A 25,384-nucleotide genomic window follows, 5' to 3' on the forward strand; every position below is an offset into this window, starting at 1 on the left:
CATCCTCCCTTGCAAAAAAAAATCACATTAGAAAATAACCTAAAAGAGTTTGACATATATGAATTTGTTCTGCCCTCATATGTCTAAAACATAGCTGCAATATTCCCGTATTCATTTCTGTTTTTCATATTAGAGAAGCAATATGATTTTTTTGCATTATATAATGAGCTATGATGGTTCTCCCACTTTTGGGTATTTACATTGGACACACATGGCATAGTCCATGACACCTATAGAATGATTTTGATCCTATCTGTCATACAAAGCTGTACAATCACAACACAGGCTGTTTTCCTAATATTCAAACAGATCCAGAAAATGTTCCTGTATGTTTAAAAGCCCAGCATCACAGAAGCAATTACTTCTTGGTAGAGTGTGATTCATTTAGCATTTAGAAAAAGAACAAAATGAGTTAGCTGCAAATTTATTTCAGATAGTCACTTCTTCTGAGAGCTGAAATGAGAAGATACAGCATGACTTCACTGGCAGGAGTCACTCCTTACTCATTAAGAAGTGATAGTATGAGGAAGTCTGACACACTTGTTTGTCTTACCCTAATAAAATTCATAAAACAACAAAGATTTACAAGATTTACTAGCACAGCCCAATTGATTAGAAGGATAAATACACAAAAATACAAAGAGCCTTTAGCTTAAATAGTGTGGAATGGCAAAGTCTGGTTTTGATTTTCTCTTGAATCTTTTATTTTTAGAGAATCCTTGAAAGGACTGTTTCCATGAAATCACTGACATCTCTCTCAACAAAAATGCCAAATGCCATTAGCATGACCCACTAACAATGTGTTCAGAAACTGCTGTGAGTTGATATGCTTCTATAAAAAAAATGAACATTTTTACATTTTAAAATGCACGCACAAAATAAAATTAAAGGCAAGAAGAAGCTGATAACTTAGGCCAAAGACTTTAAATGGAGAGTAATTCTGTTTTGTCTCCGATAAATGAATAATTGTAGTATTTGGAGATTTTTATGAAACTTTGGGATCGTTTCCTTATTCCTCTATCCATCACCACTTACAAATTTCAAAAAAACATGAACAAATGGAGGCAAAAATTCCTTAGATTAAATGAATCTTGATGAAACTACAATTGAGGCACTGCCAGTTCAAAAGAGCTAAAATAATGACAGTTTGTCCTGATTATATGTACTTACCAGTGCAAAATAGGTTGCTGACCAATTATGCTCTCTTTAACTATTAACAGTAGTATCTTTGTTCTCAAACAATGTTAGATTGCACATGCCCTGGAACTTATATTTACCTGGTGGATTCTTGGCAGGATCATTGTGGCTTGGACTTCCTGGTTGTCCAGAATCTATAAAGAAATCAAAGAAGTGTTTTACCAATTTGTTTTGAAAGTATCTCACAACTCTTTAATACCCTCCTTTGGTATTAAACTAATGCTTAACTTTGTTCTTTAAAGGTCATTTCCCTGCCTTTCTACATGAAGGCATTACTGAACAAACACACTATATATAACCCACTTTATACAGAACCAGAAACATTGTGAAAGATGCAATGATCCTCATAAGAGGAACTCATAGATCACTGAATAAGGACAAGAGAGTCATTCAGATAAATACCCAGGGTGTAAACACATCTACAAGGGTACCTTTTCATTCCCTTTCCCTCCAATATTGCATAATCAGCAAAGCAGAGCTAGCTTCTTCTGAGGCAATGACCAGAAAGATGTACTGGATCAGGCAACTCATGGAGTTTGTGGTGATGAATCCTGTTTCATTACCCTTCCCTTAAAGCACAAAGGCACAGATTGCCTCCGCAGACTCAAGACTGAAGATATGACTGTCGGTTTTAACACAGTACAGCCTTTGTGTTCACACTCTGTAAGAATAGCTGTTGTGAGATGAAGTTAATGCAACATAAAAACTAACACAAACAAGCCCTATAGACTTCAAAGAATGCATTCGCCTCTTGATACATGCACCTAATGAATCAGGAGGAGAATGCAATTTGATGTTAACACACTAGATAATAAATGCTATCCCTATTCATAAAAACAGCTTCTTTTAAAAATATCTACTTCTTGCTGCATTCCCACACCAATAGTATAATAACATTCTGCTCCACTGCCAGAAAATACTACCAACAAAATGCGACATGATAGACAATCTTGTGTACAGAAAAAAAAGAAATGAAATGAACCATGACCATTTGTTCTGTATATAGGTATCTGAAATAGAGCAGTTTCATAATCTGAATAAGAAGTTGCCATTACTTTAAAATGCAACACTGCTCTTTAGTAGCATAGAACCACAAAGTAACTGCAACATAGCACTATAGAAATTGGTACCACCAGATGGATCCCACCACTGCCCAGAATCAAGTCAGAGTTCTCGACGGAAAAGTTTATTCCTGCTTATAATGTCAAATTAAAGCAAAAAAGGTAAGAGAGGAGAGAAGCACACAAATCAGTGAATACTGGTCCCTCAATCCCCATCACTTCTTCTTAAAACCTATACAGCCTTTAACCTAGAATAAAAGATTCTCTTCCCCTTTTACACAAGGCTCATTAAAATCTGTTATCAGTTTAGCAAATGTGGCTTAACACATATGACTCTCAAACAGATTAAGCTAACACTGACTTGATCCTACAGAAGGTACTACCTGACATGAAAATCTGTATCAGAATTCAAGCTCTGAAGACGTGGGAGAAGTTCTCTAAGCAAAACTGCTTGTATATCCTGTAACTCAATCATCTAAACTATGTTCAGCTGAAATACTGAATTCATCTGAATTACAATCTGAATTACAGAAAACAAGAATTTGGGGATCTAACTGATGTATTGGAAGACCAAGGCACATGTGAAACTCCATTTCAATGCTATTAAAAACACAACTAAATTTGCCAACACCGAACGAAATGATTCTTGCACACAGTAAAATCCATGCAGGAAAGCTAACTTCATGTCATGAGATTTCCTCTACCTTCTTCCACCCAGGGTAAGCAGAAAAAAAAGCAAGCCCTCATAAAATTCTGTGCATCCCATGGTTTTCCTGAAACAGGGGCACCTTCAGAGGCCTGCCTCAGTGTACAGCACCCAGGATGCCTGAAATTCCCATCATCATAGCTGGTCTCAAGGTCTGAATCTTCCTGAGAAGTCTGGTAGGTGGTAGCAGACATGGTACCTCTCCCTGAAAGGGCCTTAAGGAACAATTCATCACTGAGATTGACATCTAATTGCTTTTTCTGTATATTGCTATATATGCTGTGAAAAGTCTGAAATAGAGGAAGGATGTCACAGAGAAAATCAAAACTCCTATTTTTATTTCAATTTTTCCATGCCTAATCCTTTTTTGCTAGAGTCCAGAAGGAAAGTAAATTCAATCTCAGCTCTCAATTTTAATTCGTATTTGTTAGATCTAATACTTAGTTACTATTCCTAGATATATTCGCCTATTTGCTGATAAAACCACATGTGTATTCTTACTTTAGGCTAAAGCTTAGGCTTCCATAAAATCTTGAATTGATTATAAGAAAGAGTGTTTGAGTGCAGAGGAATTAGGTGGTTTCAATAATGTTACATGGGAAGTAACTCTTTCCTGAGTAAATCAGTAACACATATTGCTCTTTACAAGTAACAAAAAGCCCTTTAAACAACTAATAGCCACAGCTATTGATCAGATTTTTCTTGTCAGTTATACTCATAAGTTAGTTTGCAGGGCTAGGAAAATCTCCTGAACTGCCTCAATGAGTTCTGTGAAAGACAATGAACAATGTGTATCTATTTTGTACACCTCTGTCTTTTCATGATAAGACACAGCACATCATTTCAAAAAATCAGATCAAATTAATTTGAAAACATTTCAGAAATGCTAAAAATATGGTAAGTTTCTGCATATGGGCCTCCATAAGAACAGAAGTTTTTGTTCCTGTATTGCAATCAGAAGAGGTCCACCCTCCAGAGCGTGAACTTTAATATTCTTCTAACAGACATTCTCTGTTTCTGCAAACAGTACATATCATTTTTTAAAATAAGATTACCTCAGAGGCTAATTTTACACAGCAATGGTGCAAGTGTTAAATGAAGTGTTTGGGATAACACAGATATGAAACTGGATTAATGTTTTGAAGCCTTCCTAAAAATAGCCTTCAAAGTTTTCTTCTGCTCAAATACACTGAAAAATGTGAAAAGTGAGGAAATTTTTTTAGTTCTTGTAAGGCAATTTGGTGTTAGTCCTGCTTTCTCTTTTTCAACAGGGCAACTTTCTGGATGCATAAACCAGGAGTTAATGAAGGATGTTAGTTAAAACAATCCTTTTTCATATTATAATAAGATAAACTTAGTATGGAATTTTCCAGTCACTGGGATAAGCAGTTGAGTAATTATTATCATTTGCCAGTCAGACTTAGCTTTGTTTTATGTTAACTACTGATCAATCACGATTTCTACACATTGATTCTTTCACAGTGTTTTGACCAGTAGATGCTACTATTTGCCAGTGGGATCTCACTAATACCGAGAAGGAAAAGAATTATTATACACTGAATAGGAGAATCAATCTACGTAACTCTTCGCTTAAAACACACAGAATCTCATTCTTGGGATGAAAGACACAGAACTGTGATGGGTTGTGATGATCAGGTTCTTTTACCAGTATCAGTAATTACAAAACACTCCTTTTGATTTGATTTCATGCAAATAGCCTTACAAAGTGCAAGAGAACCATGATCATTATATGAATAAAAAAACTTAATTTATAAGCAGAATGGTGAATGAAAAGAGACACTGGAGCAATGTTTTTCTAAAAGAGAAAGTAAGAAGCATTTTAAGGAAAGTCATGGAAAGTAAGGAAGCAGAGGACATGGTAATACATTTTAAATCTTTTTTTGTCTTTATCTATACAAGATCATTAATTTGGTTAATAACATGAGCCCTGGAATCAGAAATTTCAGGCTTTTCTTCCAGTGTGATGGAGAAAGATATAAACAAGACTCATTGTCTATCTCACTAGCTTTGCATTCGATTTTACCATGACATAATTCTGAGCACAGAAAAGAAAGACTTCCTCACACAGAAGTTCTAAGCAAATCTATACAATTTATAGCAAATAAAACCCCATCGTGTACATGTGATGGACCTGAAATTTTCAACATTTTCATTTGGGTTTCTCCCAACTAAAAGTTTTCTTGCTTTTTCTTTTTTTAATCCGCCTTCTCAAATTTTACTGTCAGCATGTTTTTCTTGGAAAGATTCTTCCATATAGATCTCAAAATTACTTATTTGCTACTTATTTGTCCACCTACACCTACCATTTCCAGTGAATGACTTTCACGTGTGTCTCACAACTACAGCAAGCATAGTTTCCGATCTGCTCTTTTTGTAATTAACTGCTCCAAAAGTCAATGGATGAAGTCTTGATTAGTCATTGCCCCATGGATGAACAGTTCATACCAGAATAGTTCAACCAAACCTTTACCTTTTGCTGGCAGATATTCATGTAGTCCTAATAGTACAGATATATTCAATGTAACCTATTGTGGTTCGACATGAGCACTACCAGGATATTTAAATTTTTTATCTCAAATTACTCCTTCTTTTAGAAAGCAGCACAAAATATGAGTCAAGAAGCTGGTATATTTTATACTGAGTTGTTTCCCATGTTTTCAGTCCTAGTGGTTAACCTTGATAAGTATCTAAGGGTGTAGACAACTCTCACCACCGGCAAGGTCAAGAAAAACTGACGGGTGGTGAAAAAAAACTGTCCATTTCCCCTGCCAGTGGGAGAAAGACGATGCCATGTCACATCATTTTCAGTTGCATAAGGAAGTGGGGAAAAAAGCTGTTGGTTCACCATCTGGGTAACAAGATGCTTTCTCCTTTTGCACCTCAGAGAGGAACATCTCCTTTGACAAAAAGCAGCAGGAGGAACACACACCCTAACAAAGCCAAGAAAGTCATGCTGCTGTTTAACAGTTTAGCTTCCTGAGGGATTTTTAACATTCCCTGGTAATCTAATCTTTTTCTATGCAGCCAATAAGAGAAAATGCTCTCTTTAAAAAGTAAGTTTTGCTATATTTCCCTTATGTCTCCTGTCACAGAACTAATATATTTTGCTTTTAAGGCTCCCTCCATTAGCACAACTTTAAAGTTCATGAAAACAAATAGAGACAGGTCCATAAAAAGAAAAAGAAAAAATATTTTCTCCAGCTGTGTCCTAGAAATAAGCAGATTCTCCTCAGGTCTCATCCTAATCAAATAAACTTCCTCAGTGATTTCAATGAACACATTTCACTTTTGATTTGCCACAGACTACAGACAGCCTTTGCACTCAGTTCATCTCAGCTGACAGGCACTAATTTAATCATTTACCATCACGTAAATACATCATTGTTCTTTGATAGTCCTGTGATTTGGGTATGGGGGAGGATCAAGGAACGGGGAGCTCTGACACCATGTAAGTATCACTTTGATGCTGTTCAAATCTTCACACACCTGTACGGGGTCTGACTCGGCAACCAAAAGAGTCACTCCCGTGAACAAGAATCAACCGCTGCCTCCAAGACTGTCATCCTGCAGTGCTACCTCACCACCAGATGTCGCAGACTTGGGTACAGTGGTCCTACCAGTGAAAATCATAGCATCACAGGACCATTCGGGTTGGCAGGGACCTCGGGAGGTCCCTAGTCCAGCCCTGGCCAAAGTAGGCTCAGCCACGGGGGCAGCCCAGGTCACACCAGGCTTTACCCCATCAGTAAAAGTCGCTTGAAAAACTCTTGGAAAGGATGGAGACAGCACAACCTCTCTGGCCTGGCTCCACTGTTGGGCTGTCCCCGGGGGGAAAAACCATTCCAGATGCAGCTGTTCATCTTTCAGAGCTCAACAGCTGAGAGCATCATCATGGTAGGAAGGCCTCCATGACAACAGAAAAGTAGTATAACCTCACCCCCACACAGGCAAACAATGTGGTCAGCAAAACTACGTAAAGCAAATAAATACATATTCTTCCATCTGTGTATTTGTAAAGATTACAGTTAATTACTGTTTTCATAATTTTATTACACGTTTACCTTTTAGTACCTATGTCATTTTACCCTGTGAAGGCAACTGATTGGACTTTTAACAACTTCATTTTGCAAAAGCAACATCTTTTATAGTATAAGACACCAGTCTGATGACTCTAAATTATTGTCCAATTTTATGAGCATCATTTGCACCAACCATAGTGATATGACAGTTTGTTTATGATATAAACAAGTTAAGAGTGTTTTATTGCATTGAGTATCTGCTGAAACAATACTATAAAGAAGGAAGTGGAATATGTGCAGATATCACCCTTTCCTTTCAGGAGTGCGCTGACTTAAGGGGAGATTTATTCTTTCACATTTTCATAGACCAGTACACTTGAAGGAATTACTTCTCTTGAAGACTTTGGCTAACAGAATACGTATGATAAAATGGTGACTGCAACCATTTTCTTTACTGGATGCTGCCCAAGATTTATGGTATGAGCCACAGTCCACACAAAGCAGCAGCACCTCCAAAAATAAGTAGGGCCTCCCTGTGAGAAAGATATGCTTGCAGGACGAAGCATCACCTCCTTCCCAACTTCATGAGCGACAAGGTTTGGAGGAGCTTTAAATCTGAGAGAGCTTGCTTGGGGGGCAGAAGTTGGGTTTCATCTAAATTTAGTTTTGAGCCTGTTTACCTTGGAGCGAGGGCACGGCAAAAACGGCTCGGTCACTGACGGTCCCGTTTCGTTGCACCGCCCCAGGCACCCCAAGAACAGACGAGTTTGCCCGTAACTGACACGGCTGCAAGAACCGCAGCGTATTCCCCAGGCAGGCGCCAGCCCGGAGCTGCGAGGGCACCGCGGCACCGGCCCGGCGAGCCCGGCAGAGCCGCCCCGAGCGCCGGCGCCGGGCCAGCGGCAAAGGCAAGGGGCAGCGCCCGACGCCGGGGGCACCCGGGGTGGCAGAGGTCGCGGCTGGCTCCCAGGTTCACCTCCTGCTTCATCAGCAGCGCAAACCTGCCGCTGCCAAGTCACCAAACCGGCCATTGTCGGGACTGTTAACTTTTCTTCAGAGTGTTTTAATTAGGTAAATAAAAAACGGTAATTAAATCAACATTACGTAATGTGTTTCTGATTTGTAATCTCATTTAAATTAATTAACTGACTCAGCCCTTGTTTAGTTTTTAAAATGCCCTAGTTAAGAAGTGGAGCTCTGGGAGTAAATCCAGTTTTCATACAGTTGAAAGAAATTCAAGGACCTAGAAACACTTATTAGAACCAAAATAGCAATAAGCATACTTAGCTTTTCAGCTTTATGTTCCATGCACAGATTTATCTTTTTTCATTTAAATTCTCTCTTTTGTTTATGTAAAATAAATCACAACATTTATTTATTCAAAATATTTCTTATACAATTTATAAAGACCATATGCTGCTCTTTTTGGAAACCGAACAACTTTCCCCAGCTGTGTTGTAAGATAAGTTGCGCATGGGATACATACATACGTATGTACACACACACACACACAAATATATGCATACGTGCACACACACACACACACACACACACAGGCACACACACATTTTTAAGTTAAAGTATTTCTATTTTTTAATGGCTTGAAAGAAATCTTTCCCATACTTCATAATATTAGCTTAGCTCTTTTCTGACATGTACTTTAAGAAGAGATTTACATAAGTATCTTGCCACATGTGGATCAGTGTGAAAGAATGAAGTTTCTTTCCAAAACTTGCAAGATTCAGTAAGAAAAGATGAGATACGGATGCTTAATTTTATCCATCTGTGAGATACTGTGGATACTATCTATACTCAGAAACATTCAGAAATTGTTCTTGGAAACCAAGAAACCTTTTACATTATGGTATAAAGGGCTTTCATTACAGATTCTTCAGAAAATGAAAGGCAGAAGGTAGAACACAATGAAAGTCTTATTTGGGGGATTAGAGAAGAAAAAAATCATATGACATACTCTATTAATGAAAAAGTTTGTATTTGCACATAAAAACAGAAATTTTCTTGAATGCATCTTTGGCCAATTAATAAATTGTCCATTACATTATGCTGTGAAATACAAAGAATGACCCTCACTTTCATGCAGTGTATCTAAGAACTACGGGGTGAATCCTGCTTTCATGGAAATCAACAGGGATTTTACCACTGACTCCCACACAGCCAGGATCTCATTCTCTCTTAGCATTTTAGGGCAGTAAAGTAACAAGGGTTCAGGGAGATAAAATGTTTTCCACTGCATAAGGTAATATTTTTAGGCACAGGCTAATGACGACACAACCATGAAAAAAATCAGTTTTGTTCACAGTGGGTCTCAGCCAAAAGTTGTTAAAATCAAGGGAAAGTTGCTCCAGTGAGCTTTGGATGAAGCTCTTTATGGGAAATTACTTATGCTTTAAAAGCACAAAAGAAAGCCCTATTCAACAGATACCATGGGATAGAACTGCATTTTTCTTCTAACAACACTGGATCTTCCATTAAAATATACAGTCTTAAAAGCCAGATTCTTCAGCCTTGCAAAATGTTACACTCGCACACTACTTTGCAAGGCCGTAACATCACCTAGCCAAGAACCCACAAAGTAGTTTACAGACATTAACAGAGGCTCATGAGGCCTCTCCGTTATTCTATAGTGAGAGACCTCCCAAAATGGTAAGTATGCTACCACACTATATGCTAATTGGGGGAAATAAACAGCAATTAAACTAAAATGCTTCTTCTTTACTTATCATAGAAACTCCAAAAATTAGATGGGAACACTTTAGCGTTTCGTATTCTTCAAGTCAGCTAAGAGCGGCATGAGCTAATAGCTCTGCCAGTAAGTATATATGTGTTTAGGAACCCTCCTCAAAAGCTAATGTTTTCTTTAAAAAAGGAGGAAAAAGCTGCAAAGTTTTTGACAACCTGAATACCACTGCAGTGTTTCCAGATACTGAAATATCTACCTAAGCATCTTCTAATTTTGATCTATGATGCACATTGCTATCACAACTATATATCATACATTTTCATTTCAATTTATTTCAATGCTATGACTGGTGGTAAAACATGATCTTTAGCATAACAGAAGATGGAATGCACTAACAAAAGACCCCAGAAGAGCGCGGTGTTATTTTCAAATGCACTCCATGCTGCCTATACACTAGTAAGTATTTCTCTTCTTGTGGTTGCCAATTGATGCCAGGTGCAATTTTTAATTAGTGGGCATATTAATTTACATCTAATAGAGGTGACATATGAGAAGACTGATAGGAAATACTGTAGTTTCATGTATTCTTAAGTAACATATTTTTAACAAAAGATTAAGTTTATGATAGTTATGCCTCAGATCACAGTATCTACATATGATTTGTATGTTATGTTACCCTATTCTATCTATAGTGGATTTAATTTGTCATAATCTAAAAATCCGTAGATAAAATACATGCTGCTTTGCCTGTCCATATTCCCATATACAAATTATTGAAAAAATAATAATAATAACTGTGAGAAAAGAGAGAGTAAAGGTACCAGATTTTTGGTACATCAGCGGGCACTGAGCAGGCAAAACACAAGAAGGGCCAGTGCAAATTACCCCACATTTTCCTACTAGTGGTCCAAAAATTTGACTGGAATTGCATGTGTACACACAGTCACCATGTTTATTTTCCAGCATTTAATATGTGAACATTTAATATGTGAGCATTTAATATGTAATAAATAGATAATGAGAACAGATAATATAATATTTAAGTAACACTGACCAAATAAATATTTCAAGCCTGATCAATGTCTTGATTTTCTGTCTACTTTGGCCCTTTATGGTAAGTAAAAATTAGAAGTACCTAATCTTATACTTATTAAAATGCAGAACCATGCATGACTAACTCTGTTGTTTCTTTGGAGCGATTTTTCTGCAGAAAAGGCAAGTATCTATTTTTTAAACTACGTAAACCCCTCCCCCCCAAAAGTATTCCAGTTTAAACCTTGTCTTCTACTTTTTAAAAGAGCAATTTTAAGAACACTTTTCCCACAAACTCTCCATCTCCCTATTTGCAATTGTACTGCTGTTGGAGTCATATCGGACCACAGCTATTAAAAAAAAGCTCAGCTGTTGCTTTGTGGCTTTCACATGAAAGCATCTGCTTTGTAATTCTGTAACTTTTACTATATGTTACATGTCCACATATCCCTCATATGTGTTGATTTCTGATGTATTAGCATCCTCTACGCAGGTGAAATGTTCAGACATAGGTGCAATACAAACTACAGTTTGGGACCAAGATTTTAAATGTGCTTTCTTGTTCAGTATGTAGCAGAGGCTGCTTTTGCTGTCTGTATCTTAACTTATGTACTAAAGCTGATGCAAGTCGTCTTAGTCATTTGTACCTAAAGGGATTATATCCTTGTAAAAAGGACAGTACTTTTTATCTAAAAAACAGATGTACAGATTCAAATTCCAAGGTTTTTATTTTTATTGCATGGCTTGGGGTTTTGTTTTGCATGTATAAAAATTAAATGTTAGCTAAGTAGAGAAAACAAAAAAACCCAAAAAGCATAAGTCAGTAACTCAGAATTTGTGCCAGCAAAAAACTGTCACTGGACGTGGTAACTTGCCAGTGCCTGTAATGTTGTTTAACAATCCCGAGTTTCTAAGGTTTATTTTCTTAGCACTGCTCCACCACAACAGGACCTTGAGAAATCTACCACATCTTTGGAGCTAAGAAAACATGTCCAAGCTTACTGAAACTACAACAGAAACTCAAGTTTCAGTCGTGGCAGAGAGCAAAAAGGGCTGCACCACCCAACAGCCAAGACATGAACCCAGAATGAGTAACTTTAGACATTCGACATGTCTACTGGAACTGCAGGAATGGCATTCTTATGAAAGACCCTGCTGGATAAAGATACAACACATGTCCTTCCTTTTTAGTAAGTTGGTTGTACATGTACCTGTGTCTATGTGTACTGAAATCATAAATGCATGTAGCATTACAGTTATCTTGTATAAACCAACAGGTTTGGGGCTTTGTGGAGGGGCAACTCTAATGAGTGAAGCATGCAAGTCTTTTGTGTAGTACCAGAAGAACATGAATGAACGTGAACAACAGCACTTTCACAGTAACTTTTCTTACAGAAACATTTTGAATTTGTCTTAAGGCTTTACAGAAAAACATAGTTTCTTATATACTTATACTCACCTTTTTTCAGGGGACAATATTAATCATATTCCCCCCACATGCATGTACATAGTAGGTTCAAGATTCAGTTCAACATCTTATGTGTATTCAAGTACTCGGGTTTCTGCACATGCATAGTAAATACCTAAGAAAAGCTGACAGCACTGCTTTCCATTTTGCCGGGATAAATGGGTTAAACTCACTTGACCTGAAGGAGTTAGATGAGACACAGTGCACCGAACAAGAGTTTGGGTGTATATACTGCAATTATGCCAAACCCTTTTATGACAGATTTCTAGCAGATGTAACGGCAGCTTTAACTCAAAACTGCAAACTTCTCAGATTTTGCCTTTCCTTCTCCCTTCTGGCTGTCCCTCCCCTGCCCTCCACATACATACACAGAACTTGCATTTTTCTAAAAACACGTTCTTGCAGCTCCTTTTCAAACTCAGACTCCTTTCGTTGTGGTTGCTGCTGAACACTCGAGAGCCGTGTAAAGTCAATCTGTCTGTGCTGTTTGAGAAACCTAATGTTGGTTTGGAAAAGCGTGCAATACCAAGACTAGACTTCATCCAGATCAGCCTGTCTTTCAGTAGGCTTTCAGTTCAGGTTTCCATACAATTGCTAATATTTGCACTGAAATACAAATGAGACCCACTGGCTAGTTATACAATAATCATTAGCTTTATGAACAGTTATAGGAAGCAAATCTCCTAAGTCCCCAAATCCTTTAATGTTTTCAAACAGCTTTCCAAGAGAGGTTGTACATCTGAGTAACAAACAGTATCCCTTTAATGCCTGCTTAAAAGTAAAATGTGAATAACAATAGAGTCTTTTCAGGACAGCAGTATGATATCAGTAGCAGCAAGAACATGAGAAAATCCAATTCTCTCATGAAATTCGCCTTGGCCTAGGGCTGTGTTTCTCCACCCAGTGGGTGTGACTGACAGGCAAGCCTTCCAGAATGCCCACTAGTCACACCTCGCGCTTGAAGAAAACAAACCAAAAAAAACCCCAAACCAAAACAAAACGCTGTGAACCCAGGATGTGGCAAAGTAAGGAGCCTGCTCTTCAGCCTGCCTCAAGCTTGTTTCAAACGCTCTCCAGCCTCAAGCTGTTCAGTAGCAACGCACCCCTTTTCTTCCTTTCACTCCCATAGTCCATCTCTGCCTAAACACTCAGGCTGCAACACAGCTGAGCTCTCTGCTGCCCAGCACAGAGCTGCATTCAATTTCTTTCCTGTCCTCTTCTGCATCTCCACTTTACATACTGAGGCTGTAAAGTCCACAATACGCATGGGGTCGCAAACAGAAACCATGTCTGTTTCCTGAGCCATGGGCAGCAACAGCGGAGAACGACGTGCTCAGGTGACAATCCTGCTTGTTCAGACCTCTAATTCTAGTGCTTACGATGACATTCTCGGGTGTCATAACCAAACTGCTCAGCATGGCAGACTTCATTGAAACACTTTTCACACGATGCTTTCCCGTTCCAGTGGCACGAATGTACTTCCACAAGCAGCAGCAGAATGAGGGACCCTGATGGCAGGGATCTGTGCAAGCATGATTATGAACTGCTCGGAGCAGAGCTAGGGAACACCAGGACTGGCAGCACAGAACTCCATCGGCAGCAAAGCAACCACAGGAAACTAAGAAAATGCCAGCATTAATTTTTTGGCCGAGTTTCCAAAAGTGAGTCTGGCACTTACCTTCCTACATACACAATTGTTCAAAATTAAGTTCATACAACAAAGTTAAAACACGCTCCATCCCAAGCTAGTTTGTCTGCTCTAAGTTTAAAAATCTGTGTTCCCCCAGGAAACACTAGCACTAATGTATGGCCCCTTTCTTCTATTTTAATCAAATGAGTAATCAAATCGCTTCCATATGCATAGCGATTGATAACAGCATGATGTAAGCATTCAGGAGATGGAAACAGCACATGAACACAGATTGCCATGACAATAAGAACAAAAAGTAAAGCTTTATACCAGGTTTAGTCTCCAGGTCACCACAGTTTGTTAGACCGTATGTGCATGTATATAGAAGACAGCCCAAAAAACCATGAGTCTCAGCAGCCTGTCAAGCTTACATGGCTGTGCTGTTTCCCACACACAGGATGACTCAGTCACAACTAGCTTGGGGATCTCTGAACAACGCTCACCTATACTATGTCAAACTATGTCTAATTCAAGTTAGGTCATGGAGTTCATGTAGATCATACGCAATCACATGAAAAACTTTGAGCAAAGGCATACGTCAAGAACAAAAAGAGATGATAGCTGCCTTCCTAAATTTATTAGCATAAGTCCTTCTTAATAATCAACAGATGCAAAAAATGTAATCAGTATGTTGCCGCAATAAAAAAAAAAAGACTAGGCTAAACATGCATAATAAAAATCACATGTTAAGAAATGGCATTTATTAAGCAATGAGACATTAAAAAGAAGTGCAGTGATTATATATAGGGGCATAACGAGAGGTGTGGTTATGAGGCAAACTCTTTGGACCAAATCTTCCCATACAATTAGTAGTGGAGAACCATGGTAAATTGGCATATCTGGACTGTATGACAAAACATACTTTTTCCTATGCTTCCAGACTTCATCAAAGCATTCTTGCAGACTGCTGCAATACATTTCCCCCTTCATCATTCGGAGGCTCATGACAACACCAGAATGGTTTAAATCACCAGAAAGATCATTTAAGATCTTAGCCCAAATGATAAACCACTTACTATCTTGAAATCTGTAAAACTGGGTGGGAAAGACTAACGCCTCCTTACAGGCATTAAATACTGACTCTAAAAGCCTGTACAGACTGAAGACGCTTCAGCTGGATGGCTACATACATTCAGTGTCCGCTAACAGCAAACACTAGGTTGCTGGTCTGCAGGAACAACCACTTAGTCTGAAGTAGTTTTAAAGTAGTAAAGAGCTGAATTCTTGAACACACATAAGCACACCCACAATCTTTCCCTCTGCAAGGCAGATGAGTCAATTTTAAGGTCACAAAATAAACAGTAGCAATCAAGATCATCTTGCTGATTTCAGGCACTCCCAGAAGACTACTTCCTGAAAGACTCCACAAAATCAAGCTAGCACTCTGTGAAATGTGGTAACTGTGCACCCATGTTTCATTTTCATCTTCATGAGAATGTAACTGTCTCCACCCATGCACTGAAGAATGTCCAAAACATTCACCAACCAACAAAACTGGATTAGTATTCAACTCCTTCACTAATACTCCCTGCTTAGGGAGCAAATACGGTTAGCAGTGTATAAATCACAACTAGTGGAGCACAGGTGGACGGGTAGAGATAGACAATCCACCTTCAGAAGACACAGGTAATAATAACGATTGCTGATGCCATCTACAGTTATAGAGGATTTTCCTTTGCATTATTAAGAGCAGAGGGCATTTATGTGAGTAGCTTACTCCCTGGTATGCAATGAATTCAGAATATGTGGCTTTGTATGTGTAGCACTAGAGGAGGTTGTCCATGCGCAATGCTTGACTCCAGGAAGCACGCTGCTAGTGTAGATTGGCAATCCTTTTACCCAAGGTCTAGGGGCATAAGCAACTTTAGGAATAACATTGGATATGAAATTGTTAAAGATTTACTCTAAGATAACTTACAACGACCTGTTCAAATGAACTAACAACCAACAACCTATTCATTTCGCTACCACCTCTTCAAAGTCTCTCTCGAGCTTTCTTCTGCTGTCACCATATGCCTGTGAATATTCCTCAACCTTGCAACAGGATCTGTATGTCCAAAAGAATACTTCTAATTAGATAGACTAAAAAACACTAAGAACTGTACGGGTTTGTTAGGCAGCTGCATAAGAGGCAGACAATCAAACACTGCTTATTATTGAGGAGACTGTTCCCAAAATTTTCCTCTTCTTTCTCTCGCTTGTTGCTGTTCCTTTAAAGAAACACCCTCTCTTTAAAGATGCGCAAAGCAGGGGAGAGGCTGAGCAGATGATGAATAAAGCAAATTGTCTCTTTTGAAGATGGACTGAAATATGAAGCTGTGCTTTGCAACCTGGGCTTTGATGAATCATCTGAACAGGACACTCCCCCTACAATCACGCGACTTTACAACTCACGGCCAACAGTCATGCTGCATTTATGGCTACTAATATCAGCTCTAGCACTTATTCCAAAACCAGGAAATGAAAGCATTAGGTGAATATCATAGCCATGAAAAGAAATGTTATGGAAATAAAAGTGTTAGACATACCTTCCTACTTCACCTTCACAAAGTGCAGAGTAGTCAAACCAAAATCAAGAGAACAAATTTGGTCTTGGAAAAAAAAAGTAGAAAACTATTCAGTGCAAGTATCCATGTAGTAAGTTTTCAGATATACATTGGTAAACTTCATTATTAAACCTTTCCAGTTATAAATATTACCTTAAGCTACATTTTCTTAGTAGTTACAACAGAGTCACAGACATTAATGTTGTTGCAGATTCATCTACAAAGACATGTGGTACCAAATTCTAAGAAACTTGACTCTCAAGTACAAAATAACTGCATAAGTAAGTAAAACAAATTGCAGGGGAGTGGGAGGAGAGAGGCTGCAAATCCTCAAAAAAAAAAGATTATTATATATCTTTAGCACTTCACATTTCACTGAGCAGTAATCAGAATTCCTCTTAAAATGTTTACTGTTAACTGTGTCTGTGAGTAGTTTGCAAAACTAATGTATACGTATCTATTGTCAAAAAAGTTCCCCATTTCTTTTACAGTTGTGTTCTGTATACTTTTCACTTAGCCGAACACAGGAGGATAGAAAGAAAACACAAATGTTGGCTTAGGTGATTTTAAGCCTTAGTTGCTTGACCTTTTTGTAGAAGCTTTTGGCATCTGTGACTTGGCAGCCACAGTGAAGGCTAAGCCAGGACAAAGAGGAAGACAGGAAGCAGAAAGCTGGCCATGTCTCCTTGGCAGTCAGTGTTGCAACAGGGTGAAAAACCACCTCATTGCCAAACCAGAAACAGTGGGGGAAGCCCAGATAGTTGGCAAGTCACATACGGCTGTATTGTACATCCTAAACACTAAATGCCTGATAAACGTAAGTGCTATGCCAGAACCTAATCTATTTAAACCATCTTCTACTGTACAGGGGAATACTTCATTCGTCCTTATTTATGTGTTTCCTGAAGAACTGATGCAGCATTGTTACTGGCTTGTAAGGACCGGTAGGTTAAAAACTTGCTCTCAGTATATTCATTTCAGCGTCTTCCTCAAAAAATCTGCTAAGACAATGCCAGGACAGGGGATCCCCACCGCACGTCCCTTTTCTGTCCCCTCCTCTCCCTGCTCCTGGGGCATCCAAGCTTCCAAACACCCACAGGATACAGCAGTGTGAGACCAATGTCACCAAACTGCATTTACATCTTTAGAAATTTTTTTTTTTTTAATTCTTTTCACACTGGGGGATATACATTAGGAGAGCGGGACTACCTGATTTCATACCTGTCCCCAAACATTAGGTGAACACCCAGCTTCAACCCTCTGATTTGGGATGAGAGGATGACCTCAGCTAAAGGCCAGGAGATGGGTCTCCTGCCGCCTCTGTGTTCACCCAGATCCCTGGGCTGAAGGCAGTTGTGTCAGACTTTGGAAACCTTACTCAACCTGGGTGCCTTTATGGTCTTCACTACATGTTTTATTTTGAGGAACATCAATGAATTACAATGCACCATTTTTTTAAATGAAAATGCTCCCTGTGCGCTGCGATCATTCTCACAGACCTCGGCAGCCAAATAAAGGAGAGAATAAGGATCTCCCAGAGGAAATCCTTTCAAAACTACCAGACATCACCAAACTGAATTCTTATTGCTTATGAAATAGCCAAAGTCTATCAAAAAGTTTCTAGCATTTTATTCTTAAAGGCATTTCTGTTCCCTGCTATACTCACATTCTAACCACAGCAACAATGTAATTGTGCTCTCTGAATAATTATGCTTCTAATTAAGGGAACAGCACTGAACAAAAATAGCTAGATAATTTCAATTTATCAGAAAGTTTGATTTATTGATTCCTTAGGAGAAAGAGTAATTCCTGCAAAAATCAAGTCTGTGGGATACCATCCATAAACTATATTCCCTCCCTTACAGACTGTAATCCAATAGGTGACAGCAGCAGGGACAAAAATATCCTTGTAAACAGGCACTAGCCTGTCATTAGTACTTTAACATCACAGTTTTGCTGAAATTCTCCTATTAGCTTTCTAACACAGTATTTAATCGCTGTTGCTATTCTTTCTTACTTACGAACTTAATTGCATTTATGTGATGCCAATTATAAAAAAGAGAATGTACTTCTAAAAGTACATTCATAAATGCATTTAAAGTGAAAATTAGGAACTGGCAAATCGATTGGAAGATGAGCACGAGCATCAGTGGCGGAGAGTGGCCTGGCCCACAGGCAGAAGTGCCAAAACAAGAGCAGTCGAGATAGCAGTTTCTTGGACTCCAGTCCAAGTTTCATGACTACAGAAGTCTCAATGTGCTTGCAAATAAATACAGGCTTTCCACACTCCTCAGCCTGTCCAAACCAAGCTGGTCCTTCGAATCCCGAAGTCTGCCATCCCTAGAAAAAAACACTAACTTAATCGCGTTACTGTGCCCCGACCCTGAACACGGAGCCCTCCACATCAGGGACAGCCCCTCTGACGTGGTGTGACTTCTCACAGGACGAGGAGCGCCTGCCCGCAGGGAGGGACTCGGCATTTTGGCCTTGCAAAGCCACGCCGAAGCTTTTCGCTCCCCAAAACTGCATAAAGGAAGCAGAGAAAGTTACCTTAATGAATATGATTTTGAGTGGAAAGATATTATCTAATATGTCTTCATATATTATAAAACATTAACCAGTTTCACAAAGTCAATTAACTCATTTTATTATGAAACCCCCTAACCTCCAGCATTTTGAAGTCTGCAAAAAAGGATCTTTGGCTGCTTTTCCATGTCTAAGGCTGAATAAGGCTTGAGATAGGAAATTATTTTTCTTTTACTCTGTATGAATAATTATCGCAGCTATCACACAATTATTGTAATTATATCCGTAAGAACTGTTGTTCGGAATTGTTCTCTGTAATACCATTCCGTAACGCTGGGAACATTTGTCTTTGCTAATGATCACCAACACAAATGTCCTTTTGTAGCTCTTTAAGTGATTTCACTTCTTTCTATTAATATCCTGTTACTTGCTTTGGGAGAAACCAAAGGAGACAGGCCCCAATTAATCTATATTTTTAAAGCAAAGGCTTTTAGTGAAGCCAGAACTATGGCATTTTAAAACAGGAATTGACACTTCCCCTTTATGACAGCCTAACATTTTCAATGTGCCTTACAAAATGGATAGAAAGCCCCCAAAATACTTCAAATCTGTGTTTCATAAACTGTACTCTAAGAGAAGTAGCAATAAAGTTTATTACAGACCTAAAGTATCTGCATAAACCCAGTTAATTGAAAAGTGGGTGGAGAAGGCTGCCAAATTAAATGTTTACATTAGCACAGCTGTATTGTAAAAACATTCTGCCCCCTGCGCTTTGTAATTATAAGATATTTCTGGACTGTGTATCTCTGCAAAGTTTATCTCTACTGCCAAGAGTGTTTTGGCACAGATCGTCTGCAATTTTTGGCAGCCAGCGAGCTCTCAGCGCAGGCAGTATCTAAAATGGCTGCCAAACAGTTATCCTGAAATGTCGTCGACCTAGTGTTGTCCTGCGTGAAGGGCAAAAGCCAAAGCTGGTTTTAAAACAGTCTGATTGTTTTCAATGAGGCAAAGAGTTTGGTTTCCACACAAAAGCAGCTCCTGGCACTGCAAATTTGTTGTGTCATGTTCATGAAAATGCTGGAAAATGACAGTGGGTGGGAAAGAAAACTGATTGCTAGGGATATCCAGTAACTGGGGGAAAAAAGGAAAAAAAAGGAGGATGGGTTTCCTTAAGGGAAGCTTAATTTTATTGTTTTAAATTATGCATAGATCTTAATATTACTCCCCTGTGCCTACAGTACGCACATGCAGACCTTTGCAAAGCACAGTTACTCCATGTACTGTCACAAGACACCAGTGACATCTGATATATAGTTGACACTGAATGCATTTGCCTACTTTTAAAGGAAAAAAAAGAAACACATTTTACCAAAAAAACAGCAAAAGGTACAAAACTCTGCTACACATTACAAGCCTCTCCTGCGCCTGTGCCTTTGTATTTGATCTCCTAGAGGCTTTCTTATCTGTCTTACATGGGACCAACACCAGGAAACCTCAGCTATTCTATCCTGTGCCTGAATATAAAGATAGGAGACTACTCCTTCACCACGTCCATCAGCAAATCAAATATAAGTTGCGAGATGCCTTGTGGCCACTTCACTGTTCCGTGATCACAGCTGACTGCGGCTGAAGCTCAGTGATTTTAAGCTTCAGCTGAGACCACTACTTCCTTACCGCTCGCAGAGCAGTTTCTCAAGAGCATCAGAACGACCTGGCAGTTTGGATATCCACAGGTGGTATTTGAGTGTATCATGATGTTTCTACTCAATTTCCTTAACAAATTTATAAAATTCTACAGGGTTCCTCGATTCTATCATCACTCGCAACTGAAAAGAAAACAGGACGTGTCCCTGCAAGCAGGTATTCCTTTAGCAGAAGAATCTCAAACTTATTCACAGGCAGTAAGTGAACAGAAAGCTTCTCTTGTGGGTGCTGTCCCCGTCTGTTTGCTGCCTTGAGCCTCCCTATCAAATATCGTTATACAACAACTTCTGAACAGGAGCTGTTTATGAAAGCACTAGTCAACTGATCCATGAGCTATTCATTGTCTATGGCCGCGCTGCTGCACCAGAAGACTTCAAATCAAGTCCAATCAATTATTTATTTAACATTTATTTCTAATCCTTTCTAACCGATCAAGCAAATCTTTGTCCCTGTAAATACAAAGGACGTTCACTGTGATGGTTCTGTCCACTCAAAAGGCTTCTGAATTAGGGGACTTTCATCCTCTGTTTAATTAGTAATCAGGGTCAAAGTCACACGGCTATGTAATGTTGATGTCCTTGTAAAGTACCGGTGAGCCAGGGTTACGGTTCCAAAGAGCATGGAGACTGCATCGGCATGCAATTTCAATTGGTCTGTCTTCTATTAATATTTAATAAGTGCACCTTTAAGCTGCTCCCAACCAGGAAAAAAAAAAAAAAAGATAAAACTCAGTTTAGCAAGGGATTATGTTCAAGATATTTTATCGGTCAGATATGCACAGGGACATCTTCTTCATCACCTTTATTTTCCAAAGAATCTGCCATTGTTAATCTCCCCTATGTAAAACATTCCCTCTACAAAAATTATGTCATTTTTTTCTACCTTATCTGCTGCTCACAGCCTCTACAGATGAGGCTTCCTTCTGTAAATGTGATGCCACTCTTCCTTCCAAATTCATGTGCATGTTTTAAAAATAAACCTCTAGCTGTTCTCCATCTCCCATCCTCACGGGGTTAAGAAGGCACTTTCAGTTACAGCATTAACAAATACAGCCCATTCCACCCTATGGAAACAGCAAATACTTAGTTTACTAGGAATCGCAAAACTTCCATTTTTTATCTAACTGGATTGGAAGAAATATTAGAAGTACTCAAGGAGACATTTCTGTTCATTTATTAAGGACAAAAAATCAATGTATAAAAACAGCCTTTTCAAGCTCAACTTCCAGCATTTCCCTTTATCTGACCAGACTGATGTCAGGCCAGCAACCAAGGGTAAAGACTAGTACATATTAGCATAAAACTCAGGGCTTTAGCATTTATAGCAGTAAGCAAATGAGATGCAATCCCCCATGCCCCATTTCTGTATACCACTGCAAGAAGTTTTGTGCTAAAAACAAAACGAACAAATTTTAACTCTCCCAGAGTTCAAATAACTGTGAAATCCTATTTATTGTATTAAAAAATGTGATAATATCCATGCTACAATTTTAATGCTGCAGGAAACATGCTTGTATCTTAGCAATCCCACTTGTGTATTTAGAAAGGTTCCTACCAATTGATTCACATTTCTGCTGGCAAGTACTGGTATGCTACTTGGATTTCTGAAGCATTCAAAGGAAAGAGGAGTGAAATTGCAATATTTCTTACTGACAGTCGTCGCTTGCCTATGTTCTCTTCAATTTGCTGAGAATGATCAGGACAGGAAAATCAAAAGGATTTCTTCCTTCTGTCAGGAGCATCACTACAGATGTTTCAACTTTGCAAAAATGTAAGACCTCCTCTTACCTCACATTCCTTAGCTACTTGCTAGATTTAAGCTTCACAAAAATCTATTGGAAGAGAACACTGAAATGCGTACTTAATTCTGAAAAAGGAGGAAAAAGTCATCTCAAGCTAATTCTGTTTCTTGCATCAACTTATTATTTACCCTTTAAATCTAGAGATTTCTGATATATCTCACTTAAAGTATACAAAAGCTATATGTAAAAGACAAAACTGCATATTGCAGATGCTCAAACATCAAGATATCACAATCAAGGGTGGGAATACAATCTTTTTTTAGTTCTCTGGACCATAAGCAGTACAACTTTCCTTCTTGTGGTCCTTTGTTCATAGCCTGCATCATATGAGGCTAATGTCTTAAAGACATGCATCTTGAAGATGTATGAATTAAAGAGCTAAACTGATGCTGTATTGGTACCCATGCAGCATCTGTACAGGTACGCATGCATAAAGCCATCTTTATTTTGCAAACACAGTTTCCATTAGTACAAGGATGTACAAACGGAAACTTCCATTTTACTTGGAAAATGTATTCCCAAGTCCAAATTTTCCATGGAAGATGATCTCCTGAATGAAGTGCCTCTTTGGGAAGGCAGCTTTGTTCACTCACTACCATAACTAAACCCTCCTGGCCGTCTTTAGCTGCAACTGGGCCAGTCCACCCTCAGCCGTCCTTTGGTTCATTGCATCGATCCACTGGGGTTACCAGGAGGGGGGAACCAGCCACGGCTGCGCCCAGGACTCTGCAGCACAGCACTACTGTACCCAGAAAAATACCATGCACATCCTGACCAAATCTAAAATAATCACCACAGCCTTTTTCAGTAAGGGCTGAAGTAGTTCCCTAGCAACTACTAATTTTTCTACCTCCAGATGTTTTTCCAGGAAAAGGTTATAAACGAAGGTCACAAGATATTTTTTATTTTTTTACCAAGAAAGAATTTACTTTATTGTTTTTTCTTATACACCCAAATGACTGTCATCTTTTTTGCTCAAATTACATGCAACGGCTTTTTAAGAGAGCAAGCTCTGAAAATTTCAAGACCAAATGTAAAGTCTGAAAATAGAATGGAAACTTTTATGCAAACTTAACAGTGGTCAACATCTGCTAATATAGTAAACTATTTCAACAGACAGAGGCATTTTAATTTAAGCTTTCTGCTTTGCTACAACTCTTCATTCTGTCGCTATACACTGAGTTTCATTTCCACATTTCCACATTTCTTTTTGGATTTTCTTGGTATTTTAACTAAATCTATGAAATTCCTGTCACTGATATTATTTATCAGTCTTAGAAAAATACCTCCAGGAACTGAAATTTTGATGCTTTCAAAAAAAAAAAAAAAAAAGTGACCTTTCTTTCCTTATGAGATCATTTTCTGTATTTGAATAATGGAAGGAAAAATAAGGAAATGACCTTGCTTTTAGAAACAAAATTAATGTATTTTATGCAATAAAACATCACTGTTCTGTCTAAAAGCATCAAAAATTCTCATGATTTTTATCTACTCTAATATATTTAATTTTCTTAGTGAATTCTGAATTTTAAAAGGTCTTTATGTATTACAGAAATAAATTCAGTGACCCATCAAGAAGAACTGTTTGCAAAATAACACTGAAATCCCATCAGACAACTCCCCTATCAGAAGCTGGCTTTTGGCATTAATTTTGTAGCTAGTTACATTATATCACATATTCCTATGATCTGTACAGTCTATACAGGCTGCCTGCAGTTCTAGAGCAATATAGCTCTTCAAAATATTTCTCAACATCTGCTGACTCATTTGTAGGGATACAGTTGAGTCCAACAAAAAGTTTTCAGTGCTCCTTTCTGAGCATCAGAAAAGACCATATCCTCTGACCTAAAAGTGGGGTCTCTGGTGAAGGGAACATTCACAATACAAGTTTAATATTGTTGCAGTTCTGGGTTTCAGGTTATGAAAAGAACAAGACAAAAAGATGCTTAGTAAACATTAAGAATATCATTGTCAAAGACTTAACATTTACTAGTAGGCAATTGCTTGAAAATATGGTTTTAATTGTGCATACACATTTTTATTCATTAAAATGAATAACCAATAAAATCCCGCACTATGGTGTCCCAGCCTCATAACACATTAATAAAGTTTCTTAAAGGTTTTGGCAGGGGGCCAGCACAGTCCATTAACTCCTTGCAAGTTGTAAAAAGAAGTAAAGTCATTTCAGGCTGCTTTGTGGTTATGAATGAAACAGCAGGCAGTCTGTATGGAAATGTCACTTTGGATATGGCATTGGCAATGGATGCTTTGCTGCTCAATCAAAGCAGTATGGGGATAAGTTAATGCACTGAATCACCATCTAAACCCTGATCCACTGCAAAACTAATTTAGTTAAAAGTGGAGGGAAAATGGTAAAAGATTCCAAGTTATGAAGATCTGTTTATGTTCCTAACAGGCAGTCACACTGCATCTGGGTAAACTCACTCACTGCGAAACCAATAATTATACAATGTTTTCAGTTATTCTAACTATTCTGTAAGACTGCTTAAAGGAATCAATCACATTTTTGGGTATCCATATTAACATAGATAGATAAGCATATATAGTATCATTTTGCTTTATCTTACCCTTTTCTTTCTAAAATGTACAAAACATTCTAACTTGCTTGTTTCTCTTACACAAAGGAGCATAAACAACTTCAGCAATTGGTAACTAAGTGGCTGTCTTTAACTCTGTCTAACAATTTGAATTAAAGTGCTATACTTTCCCCTTAAGCTTTATAAGACCATCTGTTCTCCCTTTTCACAACATTACAAACATTCCCCTTTGGAGAAGGGATTTAGTATTTTGCATCCTTTTTAGAGGAAAAGGCAAACTTGAATGGTATTGAATATTCTGAGAGCTATCCACGATTTTCCAAGCAAGGGAGCAAATGGGGTGTAGGATTAGAG

At 38.4% G+C, this 25,384-nt stretch overlaps 1 protein-coding gene across 8 annotated transcripts in view; it reads right to left on the bottom strand.

Moving 5' to 3' along the window:
* The window catches only part of NFIB (nuclear factor I B), a 175,253-nt gene that overhangs the window by 75,174 nt on the left and 74,695 nt on the right, over nucleotides 1-25,384 (bottom strand). For all 8 annotated transcript variants that reach the window (XR_010887029.1, XM_067316664.1, XM_067316663.1 and 5 more), the window contains exon 3: nucleotides 1,278-1,331. Coding sequence is in view for 7 of the 8 variants with exons in the window: in XM_067316664.1 (XP_067172765.1) it covers nucleotides 1,278-1,331 (54 nt within the window). In the remaining variant the exon portion in view is untranslated. The remainder of the gene's footprint in view (nucleotides 1-1,277; nucleotides 1,332-25,384) is intronic.

Source organism: Apteryx mantelli, chromosome Z (genome assembly GCF_036417845.1).
Source record: "Apteryx mantelli isolate bAptMan1 chromosome Z, bAptMan1.hap1, whole genome shotgun sequence".
Classification (NCBI taxonomy): Eukaryota; Metazoa; Chordata; class Aves; order Apterygiformes; family Apterygidae; genus Apteryx; species Apteryx mantelli.